The sequence below is a fragment of the Thermobia domestica genome, chromosome 8, assembly GCF_964235325.1.
Source record: "Thermobia domestica chromosome 8, izTheDome1.hap1.1, whole genome shotgun sequence".
NCBI lineage: Eukaryota > Metazoa > Arthropoda > Insecta > Zygentoma > Lepismatidae > Thermobia > Thermobia domestica.
Genome location: NC_137461.1, coordinates 113,676,751 through 113,703,098, shown reverse-complemented (window position 1 = coordinate 113,703,098; position 26,348 = coordinate 113,676,751). Strand labels below are relative to the sequence as shown.

Genomic DNA, 26,348 nt, shown 5'->3' with positions numbered 1-26,348 from the left:
GGGAAAAGATATTTAATTAACTATTATCTCACTACTTTGAAAATTATCCATACTTTAAATGGAAATAAAATTCAACTTCCAGACTGGTGCTGGTAGGTCATTTACATATCTCTAGATTAATTAAGGAAGTCATGTAGCAACTTAAAATTATGTGCAAACAGAACATTCCTTCTATAAGAAACAAAACCTGTTATGTAGCAATGTGTTGATTTAAATCGTAAATACTTTCTACTCCGAGCAATCATTATTAAATTCTTGCACTGTTAAGGAAAGCGGAAGAGTAAAAATGACGCCTACAAATACTAGGAAGAGACGGTAGGTAAATTATTTGAGAGAATTCGAGAGAGTGTACGTGTGTCCATAGAAGAGGCAAGATCTACTCCATCATCTTAGCCGAAGGAATTTTAGTGAGTACAGAGCTAGCTCGTAACCAAATAACACACTGCTTATGTTTGACTCAAAATTGCCAATCTTTTCTTCCATCAAAAATCTCTAATTCATTTTAGGTGTGTTTAGACATTTGTCAAAATGATAGCCAAAGGGCCACAGCACCAGTTTTTGAATAATTAATAAAATCTAAGGTCTCGAGTTTTATTTAATAAAATTAAATCAATTCCAACTAGGTCACTTATCTGTACTAATCTGAACTTAATGATTAAGGTAGTTATAAGTATAGATATTAGCCCCCATACTAGATATGATTATTTTCTGAGCTACGTATAGGTGATTGCAAGTCATGGCAACTATTTTTTCTCGAAAATGGTAATGAATAAAAAATTTCTGGAATATGCAAATGGAAGGTTAGTTCATATGTAAATATTACATGTAGAGAGATGGATGAACACACACACCACCATAAAGATGTAGCACGAGAAAAAAGACCAAAAAAAAAAAAAAAAGTTCCAAACGTCAATTGCAACAGTACACAATAATACAGGGCAGGAACACGTATCTGTGACATCTTAAGAGTCCCTCGAAGTAGTCTCCCAAAGAATCCATCACACACTGCCAAAGAACCTGTGGTCTCACCATGAGCGAATCTTCGGATCTCACGTGTCACTGCTGTAGCAATGTCTTCACGCGTTCGAAAGCATGCATAGCTCTTCCAGTTTCGGTATGAAGTCATAATCGCAAAGTGATAAGTGGCGAATATGGTAGATGCTTCAAGTACTTCTCATCGCCATCGCGCGAGCCAATTCCGCACACAAGCTGCCACATGGGCTATCGCGTTGTCATGAAGAATTAATGCATCGTGTAGACGTTCACGACGTCTCTCCCGAACAGCCCGTCGTAGGTACCGCTGCAGGCAAGTGCGACAGTAGTACAGTGCATTAACAGTTTGTCCATGTGAGACAAAATGGCACATAATCTCTCCTCTGATGTCATAGACTATAATGACCAGTAACTTGACAGAAGAGGAACTGCGATGAAATTTCTGCCTGCGTGGTGAATCTGGACGACGTTATTCTGCGGACTGGTGTTTCAGTTCTGGTTCATAGGCCGTAGCCCAAAATTCATCTACGGCGCCGATTCTCGCAAGCATAGTCTCCCTCCTCGTAACGCACTAGATGCACACCACAAGTTTCGTAATGTGTCCACTTTTCAGCACCCACTTTGCAGCATGTGTAGCTCGTCGCGTAAAATTCTGTAGATTGTTATCTTCTCAATACCAGTATGGCGATGTAATTCCTGCAGCATCCATCTTCTGTCGTTCTCCATGCATTGGGTGATCAGGGTACGAGCACAGTTCGTACGCATACTAGCTGGCCGCCCGGATCGGTACATGTTGGCCGTTGCAGCTCTGTCACGCCCGAGTGCATCTAATCACCGAGCAACAGTTCTGAACGGTCGAGCAGCATTTTCTAACGCTTCCACAAGCTCCTCGTAGCATTGTCGCGCATATTCCTTCCACGAAGAACTGCAATCTTCACGTAAGAGCGTTGCTCCAGTTGGGTAACATCCATCCTGAATGACCGCTCAACTCACACTGTGATCTCTCTTGACGCTTCTTTCTCCTGAAAAGGACTACCATCTAGCGCCACATAATGTTACTGAGTCATGATGACCTACCATCTTGTAGATTCTTAGAGAGACTCTTGATGCCATGGAATGAGCGTAGTTTGTAAGGTATTATTGTGTATTGTTGCAACTGACAGTAAAACACGTTTGAAGCGACAAAAAAATTTTCTCGTGCTATATCTTTCTGGTAGTATGTGAGTATGTGTGTTCATTCATCTTCCTACATGTAATGTTTACATATGAACTAACCTTCCATTTGCATATTTCAAAATGTTTTTATTCGATACCATTTTCGAGAAAAATACTTGCCATTACTTTTGCAATGGCCCTAGTATGTCAACAAGGCCGGACTTAGGGAGAGGAGGCATCGGTGCACGTACACCCCTCCTTCTTTGTAAGTACACACTATCTATAGTGAGAAGTTAGCAGTGAAAATAGCAACACTTTCTGCTATCATGTTTTCGTTTGGGCCTTAAAAGTAAACGGAGTTCTACAAAAGCAATAGTTTGTCAATTTGCTGAAGGTTGAAAGAAAAGAATTTACCGAGAGCAGACACTTAGGATTTCTAGAGCAATTCCTCATTCACGCCAGAGACGCCTAAAGGCATTAAAAAAAATTCAAATTTAATTCACATGTGCTGGTAGTTATTGGCGCACCCCCCGTCAAAAAAATCAGCGTCCGGATTTCGATCCAAATAATTAACATACGATAATATTGTTGAAAGAAAAATAGTACTGATTTAAGAGTAGTTGTAATGAAAACTGAGCAAAAACTTTTTTTTTTAAATGTTAATTTTGGTATGCTTGAGCCCATTACATCTCTCCAGAATTTGTTACTGCTATAAGTCACCAACGGGTTACTAATAGGGCCTAAAGGAACAGTATTAAGCACATCCTTAGAAGATACAATCGCATTAAGGCCCTTCGCAGGCTACGCAACTTCGTGTGTCGAAGACGCGCGAAAGACTGTGTTGTCGAGTCGCTGATATTCGACACACCCGCTACGCGACAGACGCTAGATCTTACTTCACGTGTCGCGGGAATGTGACATTTTTTTTTTTTTTTTTTTAAGCCAGAACAAAGGAACAATGCAGTAGCCTGGAGTTGGTGGTCCCCCTTGAACCGAGGACTAAATCCGGAGCCTAGTCAGTATATTGCTAAATCCGCTACTGACTACATGAGATATTACATTCATGCCTCGCGGCCTCTCCTTATAAATTTCATTATGGAGTGCCACGAGGCAGCGTAAGTGCTTACAAAACATTATTTTTCATGTTTCCGTACAGTATACATATTAAATACACAGAACATATAAAAAATAACGAAATATTATAAAATTACATTTTGGCCTGGGGGATCGCAGTTTGTGAATGTGTAAAATATATTTGGGAGTATCTAGTTATTTGTGCTATTTTTTACAGTCAATTTGAAATAGTAAAGTGAAGCGATAAACACTGTAGTTTTATGTCGCAATTCCCACCAAACATTGGCTTGATACCGAATTTTGGAAACTTCGGTACCAAGAAAGAACAAAATGGCAACATCCAGTGTGCTACCGATACGATTCTTCTCTTTCGATGGCATATCCATGAATCTACTATGGAATGTACATCACACTTTTCCCCATGCTTTCGCCTTTTCAATTCTGTTGTTATAGAAATCACTGCTGGAGTTCCGTATACTAGGTTGTGATTGAATTTCTGCAATGAAAGCATGTCTATCAAAAGCTTCTATTGAGCTCATCTTTCAGAATGAATATTTGGTTGCTGAAAAGATAAATTCGCGCTGTCGCGCGACTTCGATACACGAAGTAGCGTAGTATGTGAAGGTTCCCGAGACAAGCCTGCGACAGTGTTACGCTTGTCGCGTAGTGTGGGAAGGTCCCGCGACACATCCATTGTAACAAATGGGAATTCAATACCCCGCGACAAGCATGCGGCAGAAAAAAAAAAAAAAAAAAATTGTCGCGCGTCTTAGACACACGAAGTCGCGTAGTCTGCGGAGGCTCTAACGGTGTTGAATACCTGTGCTGCATCTTAGTTTTTTAGCCGATTTATTTACATGAAGAACTACTTTCCTGTTTTCTTTGAAAATAACGGAATTTTAACGATTTGATTTCTTCTTGAAATCAATTGAAATGTTCCATATCATGTAAATTAAATATCGTTATTATTTTATTTTAATATATAATGATGAAATTTAAAATGAAATGAAATCTTTGAGTTTTACGTCCCACGGTTATGCCGGTTAGGCTAAAGGAGACGGTGATTACGAGAAATGAATGAAATGGTGGAATGAAGAAAGTGGGAGGAAACGGGAGAATCCAGAGAAAACCCACGAGCATGGTGTTTGATGAAATTTAAGTAATACAAATTTATAAGTACAAGTTCGGGTTCACACTGAAATTCGATTTTGATTTTCCTGAAATTTCATGAAGTAAATTTTCTCTGACCCGCAAACAATATGATTTATGATTAAGTTTAGAAAAACAAACAAATGAGTGTGGATCTATGGCAGACTTTCAATCTATGCGAATTCAGTACTAAAATTTCAGAAAGCTATTATTGTTATCGCCTACTGTTTTTAATCTATGGAGGTACATACTAAACCTATAAATGCTAATTGATGTCTATCAGAGGGAAAACATATTCCTGTGGTATTGAATACATATATTTAAACTGCTTGTAACTACTTATTTTCATTTTTTTTATTTATTATGCGTCGTAGCAGGGAATCGTAGATTTTTACCACTTACGGTTTAAACAAATAAATAAAAATCTCAGTCAAAACTCATCTTCGGACGCTAAATCTTTATTTTCAAAAATCGATCTATCTTAATAAATATTGAAACCGGCTATAACAGTAAATATCAATTACTTCCGGTTTTCGCACAATGTTGTGAGTGATTATGTTGTCTGGAGATGCTGAATCGATTGCAAAACTACTTTCGCTATCTGAACCCGTTTTTGTTCAATAACTATAAACACTGAAACCGGAAATGGTTGATTTGTACCACTTTGGTTTGAATGGAGAGTTAGCGGAGATGGAACCTATTCTTGAGACTAAATCGACAGCAAAAACAGCTTCTCGATATTTACAGTTTTTGCTCTACGAAAATCGGTATTGAAACCGGAAGTACTCGTAAATTTCAATCACTTCTACGTTTGGTAGACTGTTGTGAGTGATCTGTTCTCTTGAGACGCTGAATCGACAGCACAAAAACAGCTTGTTCGTTTTTATTCTATGGAGATACATGCTGAAACAGGAAATGATTTCTACAATTTCTGGTTTGAATAGAGGGTTAACGGAGGAGATGGAACTTACTTTTAAGATGGAACTTACTTTATTACAGGTAGAATCGAATGAAAAAAAATAAAACCGTCTTTTCTCTGATATGTCGACAAATGGACGGACATAACCGTTCAGTAGACTTCCGGCATTTATGCATAGCATAGTTTGGAAGTCTAAAAATCAATCGGCCTCTACTATTCTCACAGCCGTCCAACGCTCTCCTCTTTGCTTTTGGAATATAGTATAAGCTTACTTTCTTACTGTAAATCTGAGTTCTTTTCTCTTTATTACAGGTTTAAAAATCTAATCCCAGGATGCATGCAGTAGGAAATATCAACTGTGTCGTTATTGGCAGGACACACTCACTTCACGCGCCAGTCCAGAGACCGTTATTCAAGATGGCGTGACAGACAACAGTGTGAATGTGTACATAGAACAGTGCATGGTGATGAGGTTTTTAGTGAATGAGAGCATGGTTCAATTCAAAGATACGGACAAATCTTTCGTAAAAATGGCGAGGGTACCTTGGAATCTCGACGCACAGTGGTCGAAATAGCAAAGAAGCTGGACAAAACTCCAAAAATGAACTCTGGAACGAACGTCTGTAGTCTTTTAGTACGGGAATGTCCACTCTACATAGAACAGATCTGTTTTTCATCCTGGCATCATTCGTTCATGAGAAAACACATGTCGAAAATGGATAATTGCCTGTTCTTGTAAAAATGCTTTTCGTGTGTGGTAGTATGACAGATCTGTTACTCTTAAGTATGTTGATAGTTATGAAATGCTAAATATTGCTATTGTTGATCAGAATAATAGTAAAACTTAAGGCCAATAGCAGGCCTCTAATGCATTTGGTATGCACATGGGGCCATTTTTACAACACTATATTCAAAATCAATGCTTTGCTATATATATTTGTAGACTTTTAAAATTTTCCTAGCAAGTCCAACGTTTCATTTTCATTTTAATATTTTCTGTGGTTTCTCAATTAATGATTTTTATTAGCATTAGCTGCTACTACCTCTACTTGGCAAACGAAGCGAGTGGGTCTGGATGCGCGCTCAATGCTCACTGAGACTGACTGCTAGTCCCGTTGTGTCGTATCATCTTGCCACCTAGACAAGTCTTCGCGCACATTGTAAATCGCTGGAGGATTTACTATACCCATAGCTCCTCTTCCAATAGAGATGCTAAGTGAGGAAGCTCAGAAGTCTCGAAACAGACTTCCGCAGGTATAATGAGAAATGGTGCCAGAAAAACTCTAGGAAAGATGTAAACCTAGACTTGCTACACATTTTTTGTCATCGTTCAGACCCAGTATGTCCCAAATCATAATATGCCGAACGAAATGTTACAACTTTTAAATATCCATCGCCAATGTACGGACACCAAAGGCTTTTGAAAGTGATTAATTTCACAAACGAATTTTGTGACTTTTATTGTATTTGATTGGACAAACTCCACTGTTTTGCTTTCAAATATGCATGTTGCGAGATAGTTTTGTTTCTGTAAACATTTCTTACACGGATTGATTTTTGGTTAAATTACATGTTTATATGTAATTTTTCGTTACTTTCCAAAAACATGTTTATTTTGTTTATAGTGAGATCTTTACTCTGTAATTTTAATAAGAATAACATTATCACAAGTTCTAAATTATTTTTTATAATGACCCAAGATGGTATTTGTAAACCTGATTTTGAAAATGTCGACTTTTTCTCGCCACCTACATAGGCAACCCGCATCACTGACCTTAAACGGTAAATTATTATTTACATTACAGCAGAAGAATCGAAAATAGCTTAATGTGTCTTCAAAAATTACCATATCGACAGAAACGTGCTTTGAATACGCCCGCAAATAGTTTCGTCGCATTTTCTCGTCATTCCGACCACTCTGCGACGCCTTCCAAGCACTAGTCAAATGTAGGGATAAATATGCAACTGTAGCAGAGAGTTAATGAGTAAAAATTCGTAATGTTTTTTTCAACCAAAAATCTCGGGATTGATCTGACCACTCCTTGTGCTTACCACAAATCAAACTTCAAGTATTTGGAATACAGTAACACACTAGTACTAACAATAATTATAAACTAATGACATCTTTAATATCTTGGTATTCTGAATAATTCATAAACAAGTAAACATACTTTGGCTCATGTCTTTGATTATCTACAACCAATAAACCTAATCTTCTGTAGTATTTGAATTTTTTTATTGAATTTATTCTAGTTCTTTCAAAGCTTTAGGTTTTAGCACCTTTTGGCACACGTCAAGCTTCTTTATTTCTAAAAGTATTTTTCTTTTCAGCCTCTTCCTTATTTTCTTCTGTTTGAATCTGTTTTCATTCTTTAAAGTGCCCTCCATATCTTCTAAGGGTAGCTAAAAGCCTGACTCTTCTGTGAAATATAAAAGATTCCCCAGACTCTCGGTATATTTTGAAACCTTTCCCTCAGCCATTCTAATTTCCCTGACTTTCAGGTCAGTGTAAGCCTTGCATATAATACAAATTCATTTCGAAGAAAGCAATTAGTTAATTCCACAAGAGGAAGAAAAATAATTCCCATATAAATCACTGGACTAAATAGTAAGGACGATGAGGTACTGAACGCCGTTAAAACCGGTTATAATCTTCACATTAATTTTGAGAGCCATTTTATAAAATTAACTTAAAACGTGCTTTATTTCTATCTCTTTATATATATCTTAACTGCAGCCTAACCTAATACTTTCTTTAGGACTTGTTTGGAGTTAAATATGGAATACAAACCGCATATACCCTCAGCATAAATCGAATTGTAAGTCTCTTACACCAAAAGCATTAACGCTGAACATTTAGATAGGACAAGCTTCTACATGCACGTAGTTCAAAATTTGTACAATAAATTGTGGGTCACAACTACTTTAAACGTATTGCATAGTCGGTTCAAAACATGTTCAGCTTTAAAAAATACGAGAAGCATATTACTTAAAGCGAGTTTAAAGGAGCACTATATTCACCAACAGATGGCAGCACATATCTCATTGAATCAACTCTAAGAAATGAATATGCAAATTTCGTTCAACAACAACTTGAGTCAACATTTAGAGAATCCGTGCGCTTTTGTGATATTTTGTATTTTTCAACGTAGAGAGTGTTTTATTATTGGAAGCATTTCCGATTAAAATTAAGTGCTTTGTACAATGAATAAAACCAAATAATCAAAAAGTACAATTATTGTAAATATTGTCGCTCCTTACAAAATAACACTGGGAAGATACGGAATATGTGCTGACATCTGTTGGCGATAGACGAGCCTTTACATTCACGTTAAGTGAAAATAAAATTGACAAAAGCAAACACATACTAATAATAATCTATGTTATAACTTCAGCAATTTAAACTTTTAACTTCACTTCTAATCAATAAGATTCCTACTTTCATTTTTGCAGTTCTGAATTTTTAATTAGGTATAGATCTCCACTTTTAATTACATCGAAACTTTTACTTTCTTACATCTCAAGTTTTAATTATGTACAGATACCTTATACATACTACACTGCATGCTGTGTCATTTGTCTTATTTCTTTCCTATCTGACCTAATACCTTTGTTTTACAAATCATGTATACTTAGTCCACTAGTCCAATTCATTAATCTCTCTTCCTTTCTTATACACTGCGCTTCTTCCCACTTTCTTTTTTCCCCTCTTACACGTTCCCAGTTTATTTCATGTCATACAGACATACTTCCCTAATGTTGATGTGACTGACGAAGGCAGGAATATATTGCTGAGACTGTAACACAAATTTATAATAAGGTTTGCCTTGATCAGATTTGACTTTTATGAAGTTATACATATTTTCAAAGCTAGAATGCATAGCATTCAGATGCATGTTTCTTTCATTATATTCATTAGAGTGAAATAATCAATAGAGATCAGATTTCAGTTCTAACAGACAGCATGTGATATATAGTTATTACGTGATATGATATTCGTACAGTGAAAAGCATATTAGAAATCTGAAAATAATGAGAGTAATTAAAGCGATGACTTACAAATCCCGCTCGTGGTAGACAAAGTGTACACGATGCAATTTTCTATGTTTTACTCACATGCCTAGACATATACTATTTGCCAAAAGTCTCAACTTGGGCTGTTTTGCTTACAGCATCAGATTCTAATTTTTTTCTGGATTTGCTGCTTATTATTTTTTCAAAATAGATAAAATCAATATTTTCAATGCAAGGCTAATGGCACATGTACTGTTCATTTTTTTTTTTTTTTTTTTTTTTTTTAATGTTGTGTGCATATTTTGAGCCACGCTTATCGCATATTCATGAAAAGACTTTTTATATTATTCTACGAATCCCTGAGGATTTAATATATTTTGTCTATAATACATTTCACGTTAATTAACTAAAAACATAATCGAAATGGATACAATGATACTATGTCGTCACTAAAGCATCTTCAAACAAGGAAGGGACGAAACAGTATGAAAAATAAAGGTTAAAGTCAGCTTAGGCACAACTGATATCAAAGTCATATGATAGCTATCAAGTTGAAAGAAAAACTCGTGAGACAAGTTGGTCGCTAACCCTACCCTACATCAGCATTTATGTGAGACAAGTCCACATTTTAAGAGTAAAAATTTTCATCTGTACACATCTTTCGAAATTCCCTGATTTATTCGCATTTTCTTAGTTCTTAATATAGTCTATCGTATTGGATCTGTGAGAAATGTAGGGTCTGGTTATCTTGGCATGACAATCGCCCTCGTAACTACGTTGCACTGGCTTCTTTTACACCCTCCTTTCGTACTTTGACATACTCTGTGATATCAACAGACTAATAGTGTTGTCAATATAACAAAGTTATGCTTTTTCAAATGGCACTGTATCAGGTTATTGCATGTTTCAAATAACATGTTGAATGAAAACTTACAATCTTAGATTTGCTATGCAGTATGGCAAACTAAGGACGCTACAGTGTCACAAACATGTACATTTTGGTGGTCTCTAAAGCAGTAATAACGCAAGTGAGATGAACATGGCAATGTATATCTAAAGTACTTTAGTGTCTAACATAATGATCATGATATGATTGATTTAGAATGAATAGGAACAAAGATACAAAAGATTGAAAAATTGGCATTAAAAAAAGAAACTATTTCGAAAAACTGTTTAGATAAGTATCTCATTCAATTGCATAAAAGACTTTCAATTGATGTAAAGATCATAAAGCCGTTTACAGCAACTTGATACCTCAAACCATTCTTGAGCTATGATAAATACTGGTAAAGTTTGAAACACTGCTTAGAACTATGTAATTCCGAGAACTTGTAATTACACCTACTAAGAAGCAGGGTTGGCAAAACACTATGGTTTTTAATGAAAAAAACAAACATCGTTTTTTTTTTTTTTTTGTTTTGTTTAAACCCGGTTTTTTGGTTTAAATAATTTGCTTTATGTATTTATATCACATATGGGCAGAAATAAGTTTCTTTCGCCTTGGTGTTACTATGCAACAACCGGGTTATGCTGGAAGGGGTCACATAAGCTTAAAGCGGAATCCAAACCGCTTCTCGGCTTACATCCTAGAGAAACTGTATTCTATTTGAACTCGAAACCGGGATTAATTGGCCACAAATGCGATACGTCTGGCGACTCACTCACGAAGGACTCCTGATAAAAATACGTTGTACTGATCTTTACATACTTGTTGATATAATTGTCACGAGTCATTTCAGAAGGACAAAAAGATAAACAATGCACAAGTGAAACCATTATAAAAAATTACTTATGGACAATTTCGAAGTATACTGCTTAGTATAGAAGAACTAATTTAGTCCAAGTTAGTTCACTATGATTTTTATTAGTCCAAATTAAAGAAATACAAGGACTTAATTTGCATATCAATATATATATATATATATATATATATATATATATATATATATATATATATAAAGTGAATAAAGATATGAATTACTTGAGTCCACTTTGACTCTGACCCATTTATACATAAATAGATACCAAAGGTACTTCTGATTCCACTAAATGACTCTCGTGGGGTTTGTATAACCCCCCTTCTAAAGTACGGAATTTCGATGTATTTTAACAATAGTAAACATTATTAAAACGATACAATATTTAGAATTTTCCTCTAATTGCCATTGCATAACAATAATAACAAACTATAAAAAAAAAATCACGGAAGAAACATTCATAAACTGATAAAAAAAAGTTACTTATGCAGTATAATCTCTTTGAGTAATGAATGGGGAATTTAGGTCTGAATATAATAAGAATAATATACGGGAGTGAAACGTGATAACCCACAAATGTGTGTTCATCAAGATTTTAAGAACAATTACACTTTTACGAACATTTTTCGTTTTTTGGTTTAAACCAGTTGTTTTGAAAAAAAAAAAAAAAAAAAAAAAACAAACAAACAAAAAAAGCTGTGGTTTAAACAACCACCCAACCCTGCTAAGAAGTATTGTAACATTATAGAAGCAAAGTAAACCAAAAAGTGTTTTAAGAAGTTTCCAGAAATACGCCCTTTAAGCAATATCAAATTGCTGTAAATAATGGCATTGAAAACCATCTACATAATTGGTTGTGATACTTAACCAAAACACTTTCTCGAAATGAAGCCCTTTCAAAAAGGCCACATTTTCAATTCTTTGTAACATTGCTTCTACTCACTCGAAATATGTCGTTATGATGATCGTAATATTTGACATTAAGATACTTTGGGCGTGTGTTACCTTGCCGGCGTTAATTTCATATTTACTGTTGAAGAATCCTCCGTGTTTTTTTTTTTTTTTTTTTTTTTTTCGATGTTTGTGATGCTGTAGCGTCCTCAGTTTGTAACACTGTCTAATAAGTGTGAAATTGTAAATTTTCATTTTACATAAAGATTTAAAATATACAACAATCTGATGTAATGCTATTTTAAAAAAATACTGGGTTGGAAAACACTGTTAGTCTGGTAGTATTGTAGAGTAGATCAAACAATGTCCCTCCTCTCGATATTCGGATGGTACAAAATCTCAGCGTTTTGTAACTATTAGTTTAAAAGTTCCAAGGACGTAATAATACAGTATATCAAATAATAGATTGCAACACGAAACTGTGGAAAGTCAGTTAACACTGCAACATTTGTGCTCTGCGATTATCTCGTTGTTGGACAACAGTGGCTAGTATTCGAGACAGTGTGGTACGGATTCATCATACATATAGCAAATAGCCAGCAAAATATAAGATCTTTATTCCTCTTTGTATTGTTTAAACAAAGCTGTCCACTCACATCTACTAAATATTTACGAATTTGGGTATGGAACTGAAGACAGAAAAGACTAATTTAATTTTAAATCTACCTGCATAGATGCCTAAGGACTTAAATTTAAACATGTTTCTCTACATTGCCTAAATAAAAAAAAGATCCAGGTTATGGCCTATAATAAAACTTATTGATCACTTTGGTCGAGTTGCATCCAAACAAGCGGGAACATTCATCAACACAATACGCTTAAAATAACAATATGAACCTGTCAACAACAGCAACACCAATATTAACTAGGTACAAAGATGTCAGAAACTAAGAATCTACTCTGAAGGATAATCAGCTTTATGCATGCGTAATTGTGAGCAAAAAATTAGCTCTACGATTTCTCGATATATACTGCGACCGTGAGGAAAGAAAAATGGTTGCTACACCCGATTTGTTTAAGTCCAAATAATGGAGTACAGAAATGTATACGTAGAAGAACATGTTTACGAAATGACAATAAAAATTTGGTGCCTTTTATAGCTACATAGTTAACGCACGTGCCTTTGCTACTAGTGATCCTAACTGAATGTACATCTATGCGCTGGAGCTGTGAGCTGGAAATACCACACTTCATTGTTATAACAAGAACTAGGGCAAACTTTCAAATTTAGTTATGAGGATAAAATTTAAATTAGTTTGCAGGGAATAGTACATATTCAAATACAAAGTGCACACCAAATCTACGTGTATTCATTTTTCTTGCTTCAAAGAAACAAGCTTAGGTAAAGCAAACTTACCTTTGCTTATTTCTCGATAACGTCTTCGTGTTTGCCAACATAAATCACTTGGATCATGTAAGAAAATAATCTTGTTGCGTTTCTCATATGCTGGAATATAGCACTTCCAACTGATACACCATCGGCAAAATAGCGTTCTCAAAGATTTAGGAAAAAAACTAAAGTTCACTACAGATCAAGTCAGATTAGAATCAGGATTGCAGCAAAACTTCTATGCAGTTTTTTTCTTTTTTTAATCAAGAGTGAAGTACATTACCCATGTGGAAGAAAGAAGTTATAACCTGATAGGTTTGTTTTCATCAAGATAACAAAACTGCTTATCTAGATCACAATATAAATAGCTTCTAATTATCACCTTATACGGGGTTTAAATTGATACAAATCCTCTTCGATTTCACAACATAGCACACAGGATCTTTTCATTGGACAAACTTATTAAAAAAAAAAAAAAAAAAAAAAAAAAAAAAAAAAAATGAGTGGTAGAAAATCGCTTTGTTTTTATTATATGAATAAAACTATTTATGACTCAAATACCGTCACAAGCGTCGGTCACGGCCAATAAGAAAAACTTTACATCTCTCTACAGGAAACTATTCTTCCGACTAGAACCAGAAATACATGTTCGTTCACACGCTGTCCTATATTACTTCTGTCAAAGGGATGGAACATTAAGTAGCTGTTCAAACATTTTCCCCAATGAATAGCTTTACGAAGATCTGTATCTGCATTTCAAAAGGAGGCAGTGATGAGAAAACCGCACAGTAATCCTGGCTTCTATCCCTACTTTTAAATTCATTTTTCAGACAATTTTCTGTGATAAAATTTTACCAAGACGATGTTTTAAACATAAAACTCAGTTTTCAAAGTTAGATGTGAAGATTTTGAATAATTCACTCTTCCTTTTAACACTCACAACAACATACTTAAAGTGAAGGTTTTGAAGCATCGTTCGCAATATTTTCCACATAGAATCTGACGAAAAATCCTGAAGAATTTGAGTTAAGACGAAGATCTGATCAGAGATCGTCACGTAAAAGTATATAAGACTGCTCATGAACTAAGCATTTCGGCTGGCCCAGTTTTGTCGGTAATTCATGGACATTTGATGTTGAAAGTCACTTCCTAAAGATCCCCAAATGTTGGGAGTATATAAAAGATTTCTTTGCCATAGGGTTAGTCAAGAGAACTTGAATTTCCTTAGATTTATCTCAAGACTAAGACAAGTAATCAGGCATGGGACCATCCCTGACTCAGCACACAGGAGAGTCGATACAATAAAAACATGACGAGATCCTGATTAACAAAAATTCGAGTACAATACTTGAATTTAAGCAACTTCTAGAACATACAAGATGTGTAAACTGTCGAATATGAAAGGCCTTCTACGAATCTATGCTCAAAACTAAGTCAAACTGTACTAAGAGTTTAATTGATGACTCAAGAAAGAAAAGAGAAATATGTGAAATGTGCTTTGCACGACCATATATAATTTACCGGTAGGAGCTGAAGTAGTTTGGATTTAATGTTCAATGCCCATGTCTTCTCTGAAAGGGACGATGAACTCCAAAACTGCCTACGACTATATCAGACACTGTAGCTAATTTTCCATGGTAATTATTTCTTTATTTAATTTTATATAAAGCTAATGGCAACTGTGTTTACCCCATAACCACCTGAGACCATGAACCTCAAGGTGCCCGCTAATTACATCGTTAAATTAAGTGTTACATACAGCCACTAATCAAGGTCAGTTTTGTTTAATTTGCATAACTCAGTATCAGGAATTGGCCAAGGTTAGTAGTAAACCTTTACGATTTGCTACACTCTGCACTAAATATTATAACAATATTTATTATATCTTAAGAGTGAACTGTGGAAAAAGAAAACTTTACGTTTGTTCATAGCAATGTTTACTTGGATTAACAATGTAAATAAAAAAGTATAGAGAAAAAGGTAAGACCATTTTACAGCACAGCCTTGTAAGACACAATTAAGAGTTAGCCTCAGTTGCTTCCAATATGAATTCTAGAATTGTATTACTTAAGAAAGTACATAGATTAGACCTATATCAATCGCTATATCTCACTGAGCTGAAAATAATATTCTTGAGTGTAAATTCTCATGCGTAGTTTTTGAGAAAAGTAACACTAATTTTTAAAATTTTAAAGAAAATTTCTTTGATGACAAAAACAAACCACCTATTACGTAAAACTAATGGTAAAATATATCTTCATCAAGCCTTTCATTATGAGACTAGAAAGATGACAGTACTAATTATGGTTAATGAGATATAATAATCTGAAACTATTACTAACTCAAATTTTAATTTACAATATCTTTCAGTAAATGTTTTAAAAATTATACGTACCTATTTCTTATAATACTAGAACTGCTTGATAAGTTCAAATTTACAAGTAGTGGATTAATATCCGGGAAAATAAACTGCTGCTTCTTTAATTATTATATTATTATTATTATTATTTAATAATAATACATCTACAGTAAGTTTCTACATATACAAGGCACAGCTATAACTAAAATATATGGAACGTAAGGGACAGAGCTCATAATAATCAAATAATATGGTCTTCTTGCGACCACTGCTTGCTTGGTTACAATCCTTTTGCTCAATCCTGCATATTCGCAATATACCAATTTTTGTAACAGTATATGTTGTTCTTCCCTTTGTTTGAGGTAATGATAATCTGAGCCCTAGTTTTCTTTTTTTCTCTACAGAATTTAGTTTCCTCTAGTATCGGAAAGAAATACTTTGCTTTGTATGGTGATTATTTTAGGTGTTCCCATTTTCCGTTCAAATGACAAGGTTCGTCTCTCACAATCACTGTTCAATCTTATTCAATATCACTTAAAAACAAAACGAGATATAAACTGACACATACACCTACTATTCCTCTGTTCTGGCAGCCATGACCGGTAATGCAGAAAACTACTCATGTCTCCACTATCAAGGCCCCAATTGCTTCCTTCACTCTAGGTAAACATAGCAGCGATTGATTCGTTGACCGCTTCCGATTTAAAGGGAAAATTAGCGGCGAGGCTATATATCCCTACCACGACACAGCAGAGACTTTCCACAAAAAATGGATTCACTAGTTACATTGGTTATATGTATCATTGCAAGCTTTACCTTTTTTCTTGATTTTCTTTCAAGAATATAGCTTCACTCGTATTAAGCGAAAAACGTGTCATACGAATAAACTCGCTAAAGTGACTAATTCATCAATACCGAAACTTCGTACGTAAAAACCTCAACTTTGAATTCTTTTACAAGATAGGCAGGGATAAGAGGGAATTTTAGAAGTGAAAGAGTTGTATCTTTTAAAGAATATCCAGGAGCTGCTGAACATAAGATATAAAATTCAGCATACAAACTTTTTACACAAAATAAAGAAATGGTTGTCCTAAGAAGAAGGAGGTGGTTTCTCAAAAGATAGATTGAAAGGGTAACGAAACTGAAATTCTTGAAGTTGAAGGAATTAAATTCAGCAAAACTTCTAACTAAATGAAAACAAATTGAAATTTTAATTAAAAAAAAAAAATGTATTCATAAGTGAGATAAGACAGCATTCATCAAATGAGAATTTATCAAAGGATAGAGTGACAAGGGATTTGCATTGTTGTAACTAAAATTGGAATACTCTTTTTTTCCCCTGATATCGCATTTCAGAAATTTCATCCCAATTTCGTGAAGAAGTTTTACTATAATAACGTTTTAATTTTGATCTATTGGACAAGAAACGTAGAATTTGATGCACATGGACGTTTTGCTTCGAAAAAAACAAATAGGGTTAATTCACTTGCATAAATTCAACATGGACAGACAGAAGAAGGCAGCGCACATGGAGGAGAACAGTGCAAATATTGTGCGCAATAACACGCAGAAGAATTTACTAACTCCCATAGCTTATTAGTTATGTATACTCACAGTTCCATTGGCTACAACATGACATTGATATATAGGATCGGGTTGCACAGGCGAAACCGTTGATACGGTACCATAACGCTTCAGCACGATGCCAATGGAACTGTGAGTATACATGAACTACTGATGACTGGAAACGTGCGATATGTCGGAAGAGTCATCATTCACCTTATTTCAAACCACTTGTATGTATGGCAGACGTCCAAAGAAGCGTATTTCCCACTGTGTCTCCGCCCAACCATGGAACATGGTGGCGGCTCTGTGATGCTGTGAGCAGCAATATTCTGATTTTTCAGTGCGTCTTGTGCTGACGCTTACCGGTCTCGTCACTGTTCGTGATTGTCGCCAGCTCGCCACTTTACGTGATTATATGGTTTTTGGGAAATGACGTCATATTCCAGGATAATACGTAATGCACCCTACAAAGCTAGAACTACTTCGCATCATAACATGGTTGAAGAAACCTTTATTATTCATAGTCTGCTCCAAACGATTTAGAATTTGGCAATACAGATCAAGGTTTATGTGCTACGTTTTGGTAGCTAATAGCTTAAAATAGACGTCTCTCAGACATTAACGTCGATGTATTGCGCCAGAAACTACTGCACATTTAACTTGTAAATTGCCATTATGTTTGAAGGAACCATTATGTTACCTCAATATTATTCTTTATTAAGTCATATTCTAGTGTAAAGAAACCAACATTAGTATTAAAACATGCTGTATAATACATCACGAAAATTGTTAGTTTTCTCAACTTAAAATCTGATATCACAACCTCCATCTACCCTTATGATCTTTCCTAAATCCTTCACTCGATCTATATTCTCAAATTTTTCAACCATCACCCCACATTGTTCTCGTTTTCGGATCTTTTTTGGATAGTGGAATAAAATGCAGAGAGGATAAGTAAATTTTCCGATTTCGTATGTAAATGTTGATCTAATATCTTATTTTGCTAGTACCTAGTCCTTTACAGACCAGAACATGGACGCCAAAAACCCGATTCCAATTCTCAGCTCAGTCATACAGTTTATTCACTCTTTGAAATTTACTGAAATTCCACCTACAGTAAAATTTAGGTAGTGGGAAAATCCATTTATTACTTGAATTTTTCATATACTGAATAGATCATTTATCGTGATGCGCCTTTGTAGCTTTTAAACTAATGGAGATAAAACGATGGAATTTTGTAACATGCATATATCAGCGAGGGGGCATTCACAGGCGCACACTATTCTACCACAAGGTAAACAATGTTGACAGCCTAAGATAATGATTTTATTTTTTTAATGGCACTACATCAGAGTATTATACCTGTGTCTTTCAAGAAAACTTATTATGTTACATTTATCTTTCAGTGTTGCAAACAAAGGATGCTATAGCACAACGAACATCCAAATTTTGATCTCTACAACAGTAATAATGCGTGTCGGACAGTTAGGCAATGCACTTCCAAAGTACTTTAGTGCCTAATACTGTAATCATGATATGACTGGTGTAGAATAAAAATGAACAAATTACAAGGAATTAAAAAACTGTTTTTTTTTTTTTTCAAAAGCTCTTATTTTGAAAAACTGCTTAGATAAGTACCTAATCCAATTTTGTAGGTGGTATTCAAAGATGTGAAGATCACAATGTTCTTTATAGCAATTTCATAACTCAAACCGTCCTGGAGATATGACAAAGATCATTTAAAAGTTTGTAGCAACACTGCTTAAAATTATGTAATTCCGGAAGCTTGTAATTACACCTAGCAGAAAGTAATGTTATAGAGGCAAAGTAAATTAAAAAATATTTTAAAAACTCCTCACAAATACGCCAATTTAAGAAGTATATCAATTTTTATCATCTTTATATCTCCCAAATGGTTTGAGATATCAAATTGCTGTAAATGGCCTTATAATCTTTAGGTCTATTGAAAACTATGCGCATAACTGGACGTGATATTTATCTGAACACTTTTTCAAAATAAGGTCCTTTGAAAAAAAATCTTGTACCTTTGTTTCTAATTGCTAGAAATGCATTATATGATGACAGTAGAATTCGACATTACGGTACTTTGGATGTGCATTACTCTGCCAGTCTCACTCGTGTTATCAATGTTGTAGAACTCTCCAAAATTTTGTTGTTTTTCGATGATGATGTTCGATGTCCTTAACGTCCTTCAGTTTGAAACACTGAGTAACAAATGTTGTAGAGAAAGTTTTCATTGTATATGTAGATTTGAAACATGTAATAACCTGTCGTAATGGCATATGAAAAAATACAACTTTATATTTTGAGTTGGCAACACTGTTAACCTTCTAGTATCACGCGGTATACCAAACAATGTCTCTCTGCCGGTACCTGCACGGTATAAAATTTCAGAGTTTTTGTCAGTTAGTTTAAAAGTTACAAGGGATATAAAGATAAAAGGTCCACCAAAGGATGTTATTGAATGATTCTTGTTGAATGGATGTTATTGGATTATATTTTCAAAGTGAAAAGAGTTTTAAACGAAGAACGAAAATATATAGATATGGGTATAAAATGATTTCGTTTCGGAGTTAAGGAAATAAATCGATTTCGTAATAGCTTTCCTCTTTGAGTTTAACGTTTTACGATTATACACCGGCGCTAAGCAAGATGGTGCAAAATAGCTCGAATACTACTACAGATTGGGAGTCTAGTACAGTATATCGTACAGAAAATGATATCCACCATTCAAAGTAATAATACTCTAATTTGGAGACAAATGTGAAAAGGATTCTTCAATATTCGCACCCATTGGGGAACTGACATCACCACTCAAAGACGAATTGTTTAGTTCCGAAACACAAATTTTACGAATTCAGGTTGAGGGAAAAAGAAAATGGAATTCACGTTGAAAGTTGGTTCAACAACTTTCGGCTTTGAAAAAAATGTCGTATACTTTTGCACTTTCACTGTTTTCCCTCACTGCTATCAAACCGCACACCACTACTATATTTAACTGTTATGTTTTCTTTAATTAATGGAAAACTACCAAGTGCTCGAGTATCAAAGAACGTTATGAGTTTTGAGAGTGATGAGTATCATGGATTAAGTTTCTATCAGAGAAGTGTACTAATTTTCCTGACAACATTTAATTATAGATATTTTCATTTATCGCTCTCAAAACAGAGATAGCGATTTATAATACTTTAGTAAATTTTACCCTTGATCCTTCAATTATAAGTTAAGTATTCTGTAATGGTTCTTAACTAATTTATTTATATTCACTGAACATAGACATCAATTCTTAAAGTTACAGCATGCTACAAAATCTTCAAATTACTCAATCAGAGCCTAAATAATTAAAAAAGGTACGAAATATAGTTGTTCATTCTCACAAACGGTAGAACAGATGAATAAATTAGTTTTAGAACCGATGTATTACAAAAGAATTCAAAGCATTCGCTATATGGCTGTTTCATACAAATTAGAAAGGTTTCTGTTCAATATAGTCCCTATTTCTTCCTTTGAAACCAAAATGCATACTGACTGGTACGCTGATTTTGAGTTTAGCGTACCATTCAACACTGAGGCTATGTGACACGTGAACCTACAGCTTAATACGGATTCAAATACATAAGTTCCCATCAGAAATCGAATGCGGATCGTTTGCATGAAAAATAAAAATCATATAAAAATACGAAATAACTATTCACAAAAATTTAGGAATCATTTGTGGTATTATTACGTTATTACTATGATATGGAAACTGAGAATGGTATTACTAATTAGCCGTATGTATATCGCAAGACTTAATCCATAGGATTGGTTGGTGATCTACTAATACGGCCTTTGAGAAAGAGACACACCTTTATTGAAAAATACATAATGAAAGTGTACGAAAGAAAGAGTGTATGTGTGTAGGGGCAAAAACGCATTAAATTTAATTATTAAAACTCAAATAAAATCATCTGCTTTAAATACACATTACATGATTCGCATTAGTATATTTTTATATGATGGGAACTACAAAAATAAGAGAAACTATTTTATACTTTTATTTTCAAATGTCAAGCATACAGAATGAAGTATACATCTGAAAGTTGGTTCACCTTAAAAAGTGAGCACGGTCAAAAGTGTTTCACCGGTAACCTATAGATAGTTGTCGAAGTAATAGAAACAACTGAAATCAAAAACACGTCAGATGTCTAGGATGGCAACGGTTAGAGCAAACTCCGTACTACGTGAGAAGCAGTAGCACGACAGAGTGAATTAACTAAAAAAAATAATGATAGTGTAAAATCGGCGACTCTTCTGTAATTGACACTAGACGCTCGCTTATGTGGTGCGAATGTGACGAAGTGCCAAGTGTGTTGGGTGTGTCACGAGGGAGTGTCCAAGGTGATGGCTTACAAAACTCACGGCAAAACCAAAGTGTTCCTGATAGCAGCGGAAAGGAAATGTGAAAGAAACCCTAAGTGATAGCCGAGTATTAGTCAGATTGTCACTCATAATTATCATGAAGGCACGATGCAAGTGACGGAAGGACTGAAGTCCTATGTCGACAATCACAGTTCGCAGCGGGTTACATGACATGGACTCATGAGGTCAGTTGCACAGGCGAAACCGCTGGTAGGTTACCATAACGCTTTAGCATGACACCAATGGAAAGGTGCGTATACATGAACTACTGATGATTGGAAACGTGCGATATGTCGGATAAATCATCATTCACCTTATTTCAAATCACTTGTATGTATTACAGACATCCACAGAAGCGTATTTTCCACAGTGTCTCCGCTTAACCGTGGAACATGGTGGCGGCTCTGTGATGCTGTGAGCAGAAATATTCTGATTTTCAGAGCGTTCTGTGTTGACGCTTACCGGTCATGTCACTGTCCGTGATTATGTCGCCATTTTACGTGATTATGTGGTTTCAGGGAAATGACGTCATATTCCAGGATAATACGTAATGCACCTATTTACACAGCTAGAGCTGTTACAGCGTGCTTTGAGGACCATCGAGATGAAGCTGAATAATTCCCTGGTTCACCCGATCCCCAGACCTGAACATAAGTAAACATGTCGTCCGTTCTGGACACGAATCTGGCCCAGATTTCCGCCTCCACTTCCCTCATGGAACTGAATGATCCACTGTATACGGAATGGTGTAATATTCCACTTGCTTGCTACCACTCACGATTTCTAAGACCACTTCGCATCAGAGCTGTCCTGAGGGCGGAAGATGGTCCAACGCCATATTAACCCGAGAGGTTGTCCTAGTTGTTTCTATTATTTTGATAACCATCTCTGTATCAATACATACATCAGGCATCAGTACTGCATAATTTATAATAGAAACAGAAAGTTTTCCTATTTCCCTCACTAACTTTGTATGGGTACTGAAATAATATATCTATTGCTATTTAGTTATGAATTTTGGAACAACATCCGGGTAATCAAGCTTACAGAAAAATACTTCGTTACTCAGTATGCATTCTGGAAGCTCCTCGTGGCTATATGTTTTATATGTTTCATTCCCAGTGGTATCGCACGCGGTTCTGATCTCACTTTAAGCTGTAAATCTACGTCTTTCTAATTTGTATGAAAACAAAATCATATAATGTGGAGGAGTTTCTGACTACATACCAAAATGGCATAATTTTATACATCAATGAACGAACGCTACTCATATTCTAAAGTATGGTTAGCAAAGGGTTAAACTATTTAGGTTCTGATATGCACATCGCAAATATGAACTGTTTACACACATAAGATAACTTACCTTTCTTGTGTTGCAGTTACTGCTACTTCCGCCAAGTTATGTTGAGCACTACCGCTTGAGAACTGTTGCTCACTTCCGAAATTGTCACCTGCACCTTGTAATGGATCTTGTTCTGCGGAATGACTTTCTCCAACAGCATCATAAGGTATGAAGTCAGATACTCCGTTTCCAGGGTCAAATGTCGGTCGATTTTCATCCTCAATCTTTATAGAAACAATGTCTTTGTCAAGCGCACCACCGGATTCTGCGGCATATCTGTCCATCCTTTCCGCAGCACGCCTGGGGTTTCCAACTGAAGAATGAGTTTCTTCAGAATATCGACCTGTGTCACAATTAACTTCACTATTACCTTCATAGTCCAGCAAAGTGTTTGGGTGTGTATCTTCAATATGATCAGGAGGCTCTTCTTTAATGACAAGGTCATTTCTGAACCTGTCATTATTCAATTCAGCTCTCGTTTCAATAGACTGCGTAGTCTGTGTCCGACTCATGGTGCAAAGTACGATTTCTGAAAAGAAAACATAGGTTACAAAAATATGTAAATATAATCGCACAATATAAAAATACTCAATAAAATGCTAGCAAAACGAACATGGAATTGAAAAGGCTCGAATTGAAACCGGGTCATTTATCTTATGAATAAGCTATTTGTCCCCGTTACGATATGGCCAACGGCTGACAAATGCTGCATATTAAAATTCCATAAAACTTCTTTTTAAAAAATGTAGTTAAACTAGAAGTTTAATAAAAATACCAGCGAACACAAAGCAAATTATTAAAAAACAGGGTTCACAAAAAGCTAAAAGAATAAAGAACAAAATATATAATATGTAACATGACAATGATTTTGAAAACTAATAGCAAAAAATAGTAAACCATGACAGGAAAAGTCCACAATGAAAAACCTCAGAGTATGTTAGCTAAGTTTATTCCGATCATACGAATGATGGTGAGAATATTATCAGCAAAAACCGCATTATCTCTCAAACCTGATTTTGGGCAGTATCAAACGTTCTCTGGGTATTCGGAACATTCTACAAGAGTGTGTCGAATACTCAATGGAACGATATAATCTTCACAATATGGATGGTTAGTGCCACGTACTAAACAAGAATGTGTGAAATGAAAGTGTCTGATGCACAAGGAAGTCAGATCACTTTATCTCGGTGACTAGTGCGAAACGACGTCCGCCAATTGACACGCAGGTTTTGCTCAACGGAGATTATTTCCGTTCACCTAGTTTTAATCTACTTGCCAGTGAGAGTGAATCCATTGGAGGAAATTAATGATGCATTAACATATGTACATAGGTTTTATGAAATTTTTCCATTTTCCTTAATTTGCAGATAATACTTTATCAAAAACTCATCTACTTTATTAGCCTACAAGGAGTAAGTGAGGAACATCGAGCTATTAAACACAAGCATAAGAATTGGTTATCACTTCTGTAATATTAATTTTAGTATTTTACAATTCATGTACTAAGAACAGAAAAAAAAAAAAAAAAGATGCGTGCGGAGAAGAAAATTCTCTTTCCACTTAATATTAAAAAAATCCTTCCCCTAGCAAGTACACATAACGATCAGTTAATACATACTACGATTTACATTATTTTACGTAAGATGTATCCACTCTATTGAGCCATACTAATCACAGCAGAGCAGACAAACTGAGAACTAAATAATATTGCCTGCTTCACCAATTATTACATAATGACGTGTCATGTGTTTATGCACCAGTTAAATACAGCTTAAAACATCATTAACAAAAATAATAGGATGTATTATATTGTTTAGACTATATTTTGTTGATGACCCACTTGCAGCAGGTCATCATATTTCTTTTGAAAATCGAGCGCTTAAAAGCGTGTAACTTTTTCTTCTTAAATCGCTTCATGTAAATGCACTTTTTTTCCCGCACAGAATATTAATACGTGTACTAACATGCGGGACCTTTGATAATAGTTTTATCAAAAGAATTGAAGACATGTTTCTTCTTAATTAAACAAACATTATTAATTTTCATTAACAGAGTGATACTCTCCTGTGTTAAGATTCCTGCAATAGAGCTCGAATTCTTTTAATTCCGAATAACTTGATTCACTGCGCTATGATCTTCTCCTGAGAGGAAAATGTGAGATTCTTCGAGAAACACGTATCTTGTTACATATCCTGGAAGTTAGTTTTTTATTCCTAAAATTATTTCATCTGATCTAAGATATATATTACAGATTTAGAGTTAAAAAATACAATTTTAATGTAAGAAGAGATGTCTCTGTCAGCTTGTGCACAAGTGAGTGTCAAAAATCACGTTTTAGGTCAATCACTTGAGGCAAAATATATTTGATCACTAATAAAGTGATCAAAATATTTTGCCTCAAGTGACTGACCTAAAAACATTATTTGGTACTCATTTGTGCACAAAATGACAAAGACTTCACTTCTTACATTAAAATTATATTTTTTAACTCTCAATCTGTAATATATCTAGGTACACATAACTTAGCTACATTCAAAACAGTACTTCAGACACCCTATCTTAAACTGTTTTTCAGTGTTGTCGAATCAGTCAAGTGGAAAGAGAAGTGAAGACACGAGATCTGGGTCCTGAACAACTAATGATAATGGTTTGCAAATTGTCTGGTATCTACCTGGACGGAAACCTGCACACTAAGAATCAGTCGACGGTGTGTGGACTTGCCACTTAATGCTCTTCCCGTACGTACCTCGGAGACACGAAAGTTTCTTTGCACGCTAAAACTCCCAGGTTTCGTTAATGACAGGAGAGTGGACAAGCTTGATCAGCTCGGTAATTTTGGCCAAATACCTCGAACTTCTTTCACCAATCATTAGATGACACAATACGCCAAGGCTCTTCTCAATTCGAACCGTGCCTCGGCAAGACACTGTTCGGAATCCTATGAAGTCATACTAAGAATACCAGAGTCATGGAGTAGTTTGATATCCAAAACTGACCACTGCTACATATGAGATCTCACTCAGCCTCATCAGAAGCAAAATCCCATGAGTTGGAAAAATTACAAAAGATTAACTGAGAGACAACCGAATTAAGTCAAGTAAGAAGAAAAGGAGAACTAATCGAATTAAAGAGTGGACACTGATTCTATTACAGATGATCAGAATATAGCAAGACCAGTGCTGGATTTCTTAACAAAAATTTGAAGAGCAACGTCTTGGAGACTGATTCAACTGTATCCTACCACAACAAATCATTCAAAAGAGAAAGCAGAATAATTCCACGAAATATATATTCGCCAAAACGGGACACAGAAAAAA

General features: G+C 35.2%; 1 protein-coding gene across 6 annotated transcripts in view; it reads right to left on the bottom strand.

Moving 5' to 3' along the window:
* Positions 1-26,348, bottom strand: part of LOC145693150 (uncharacterized) — an 80,660-nt gene that overhangs the window by 8,823 nt on the left and 45,489 nt on the right. For all 6 annotated transcript variants that reach the window (XM_081768893.1, XM_081768892.1, XM_081768890.1 and 3 more), the window contains one exon: positions 23,053-23,560. In XM_081768893.1, the coding sequence (XP_081625019.1) occupies positions 23,053-23,543 (491 nt within the window). In that variant the 5' untranslated portion in view covers positions 23,544-23,560. The remainder of the gene's footprint in view (positions 1-23,052; positions 23,561-26,348) is intronic.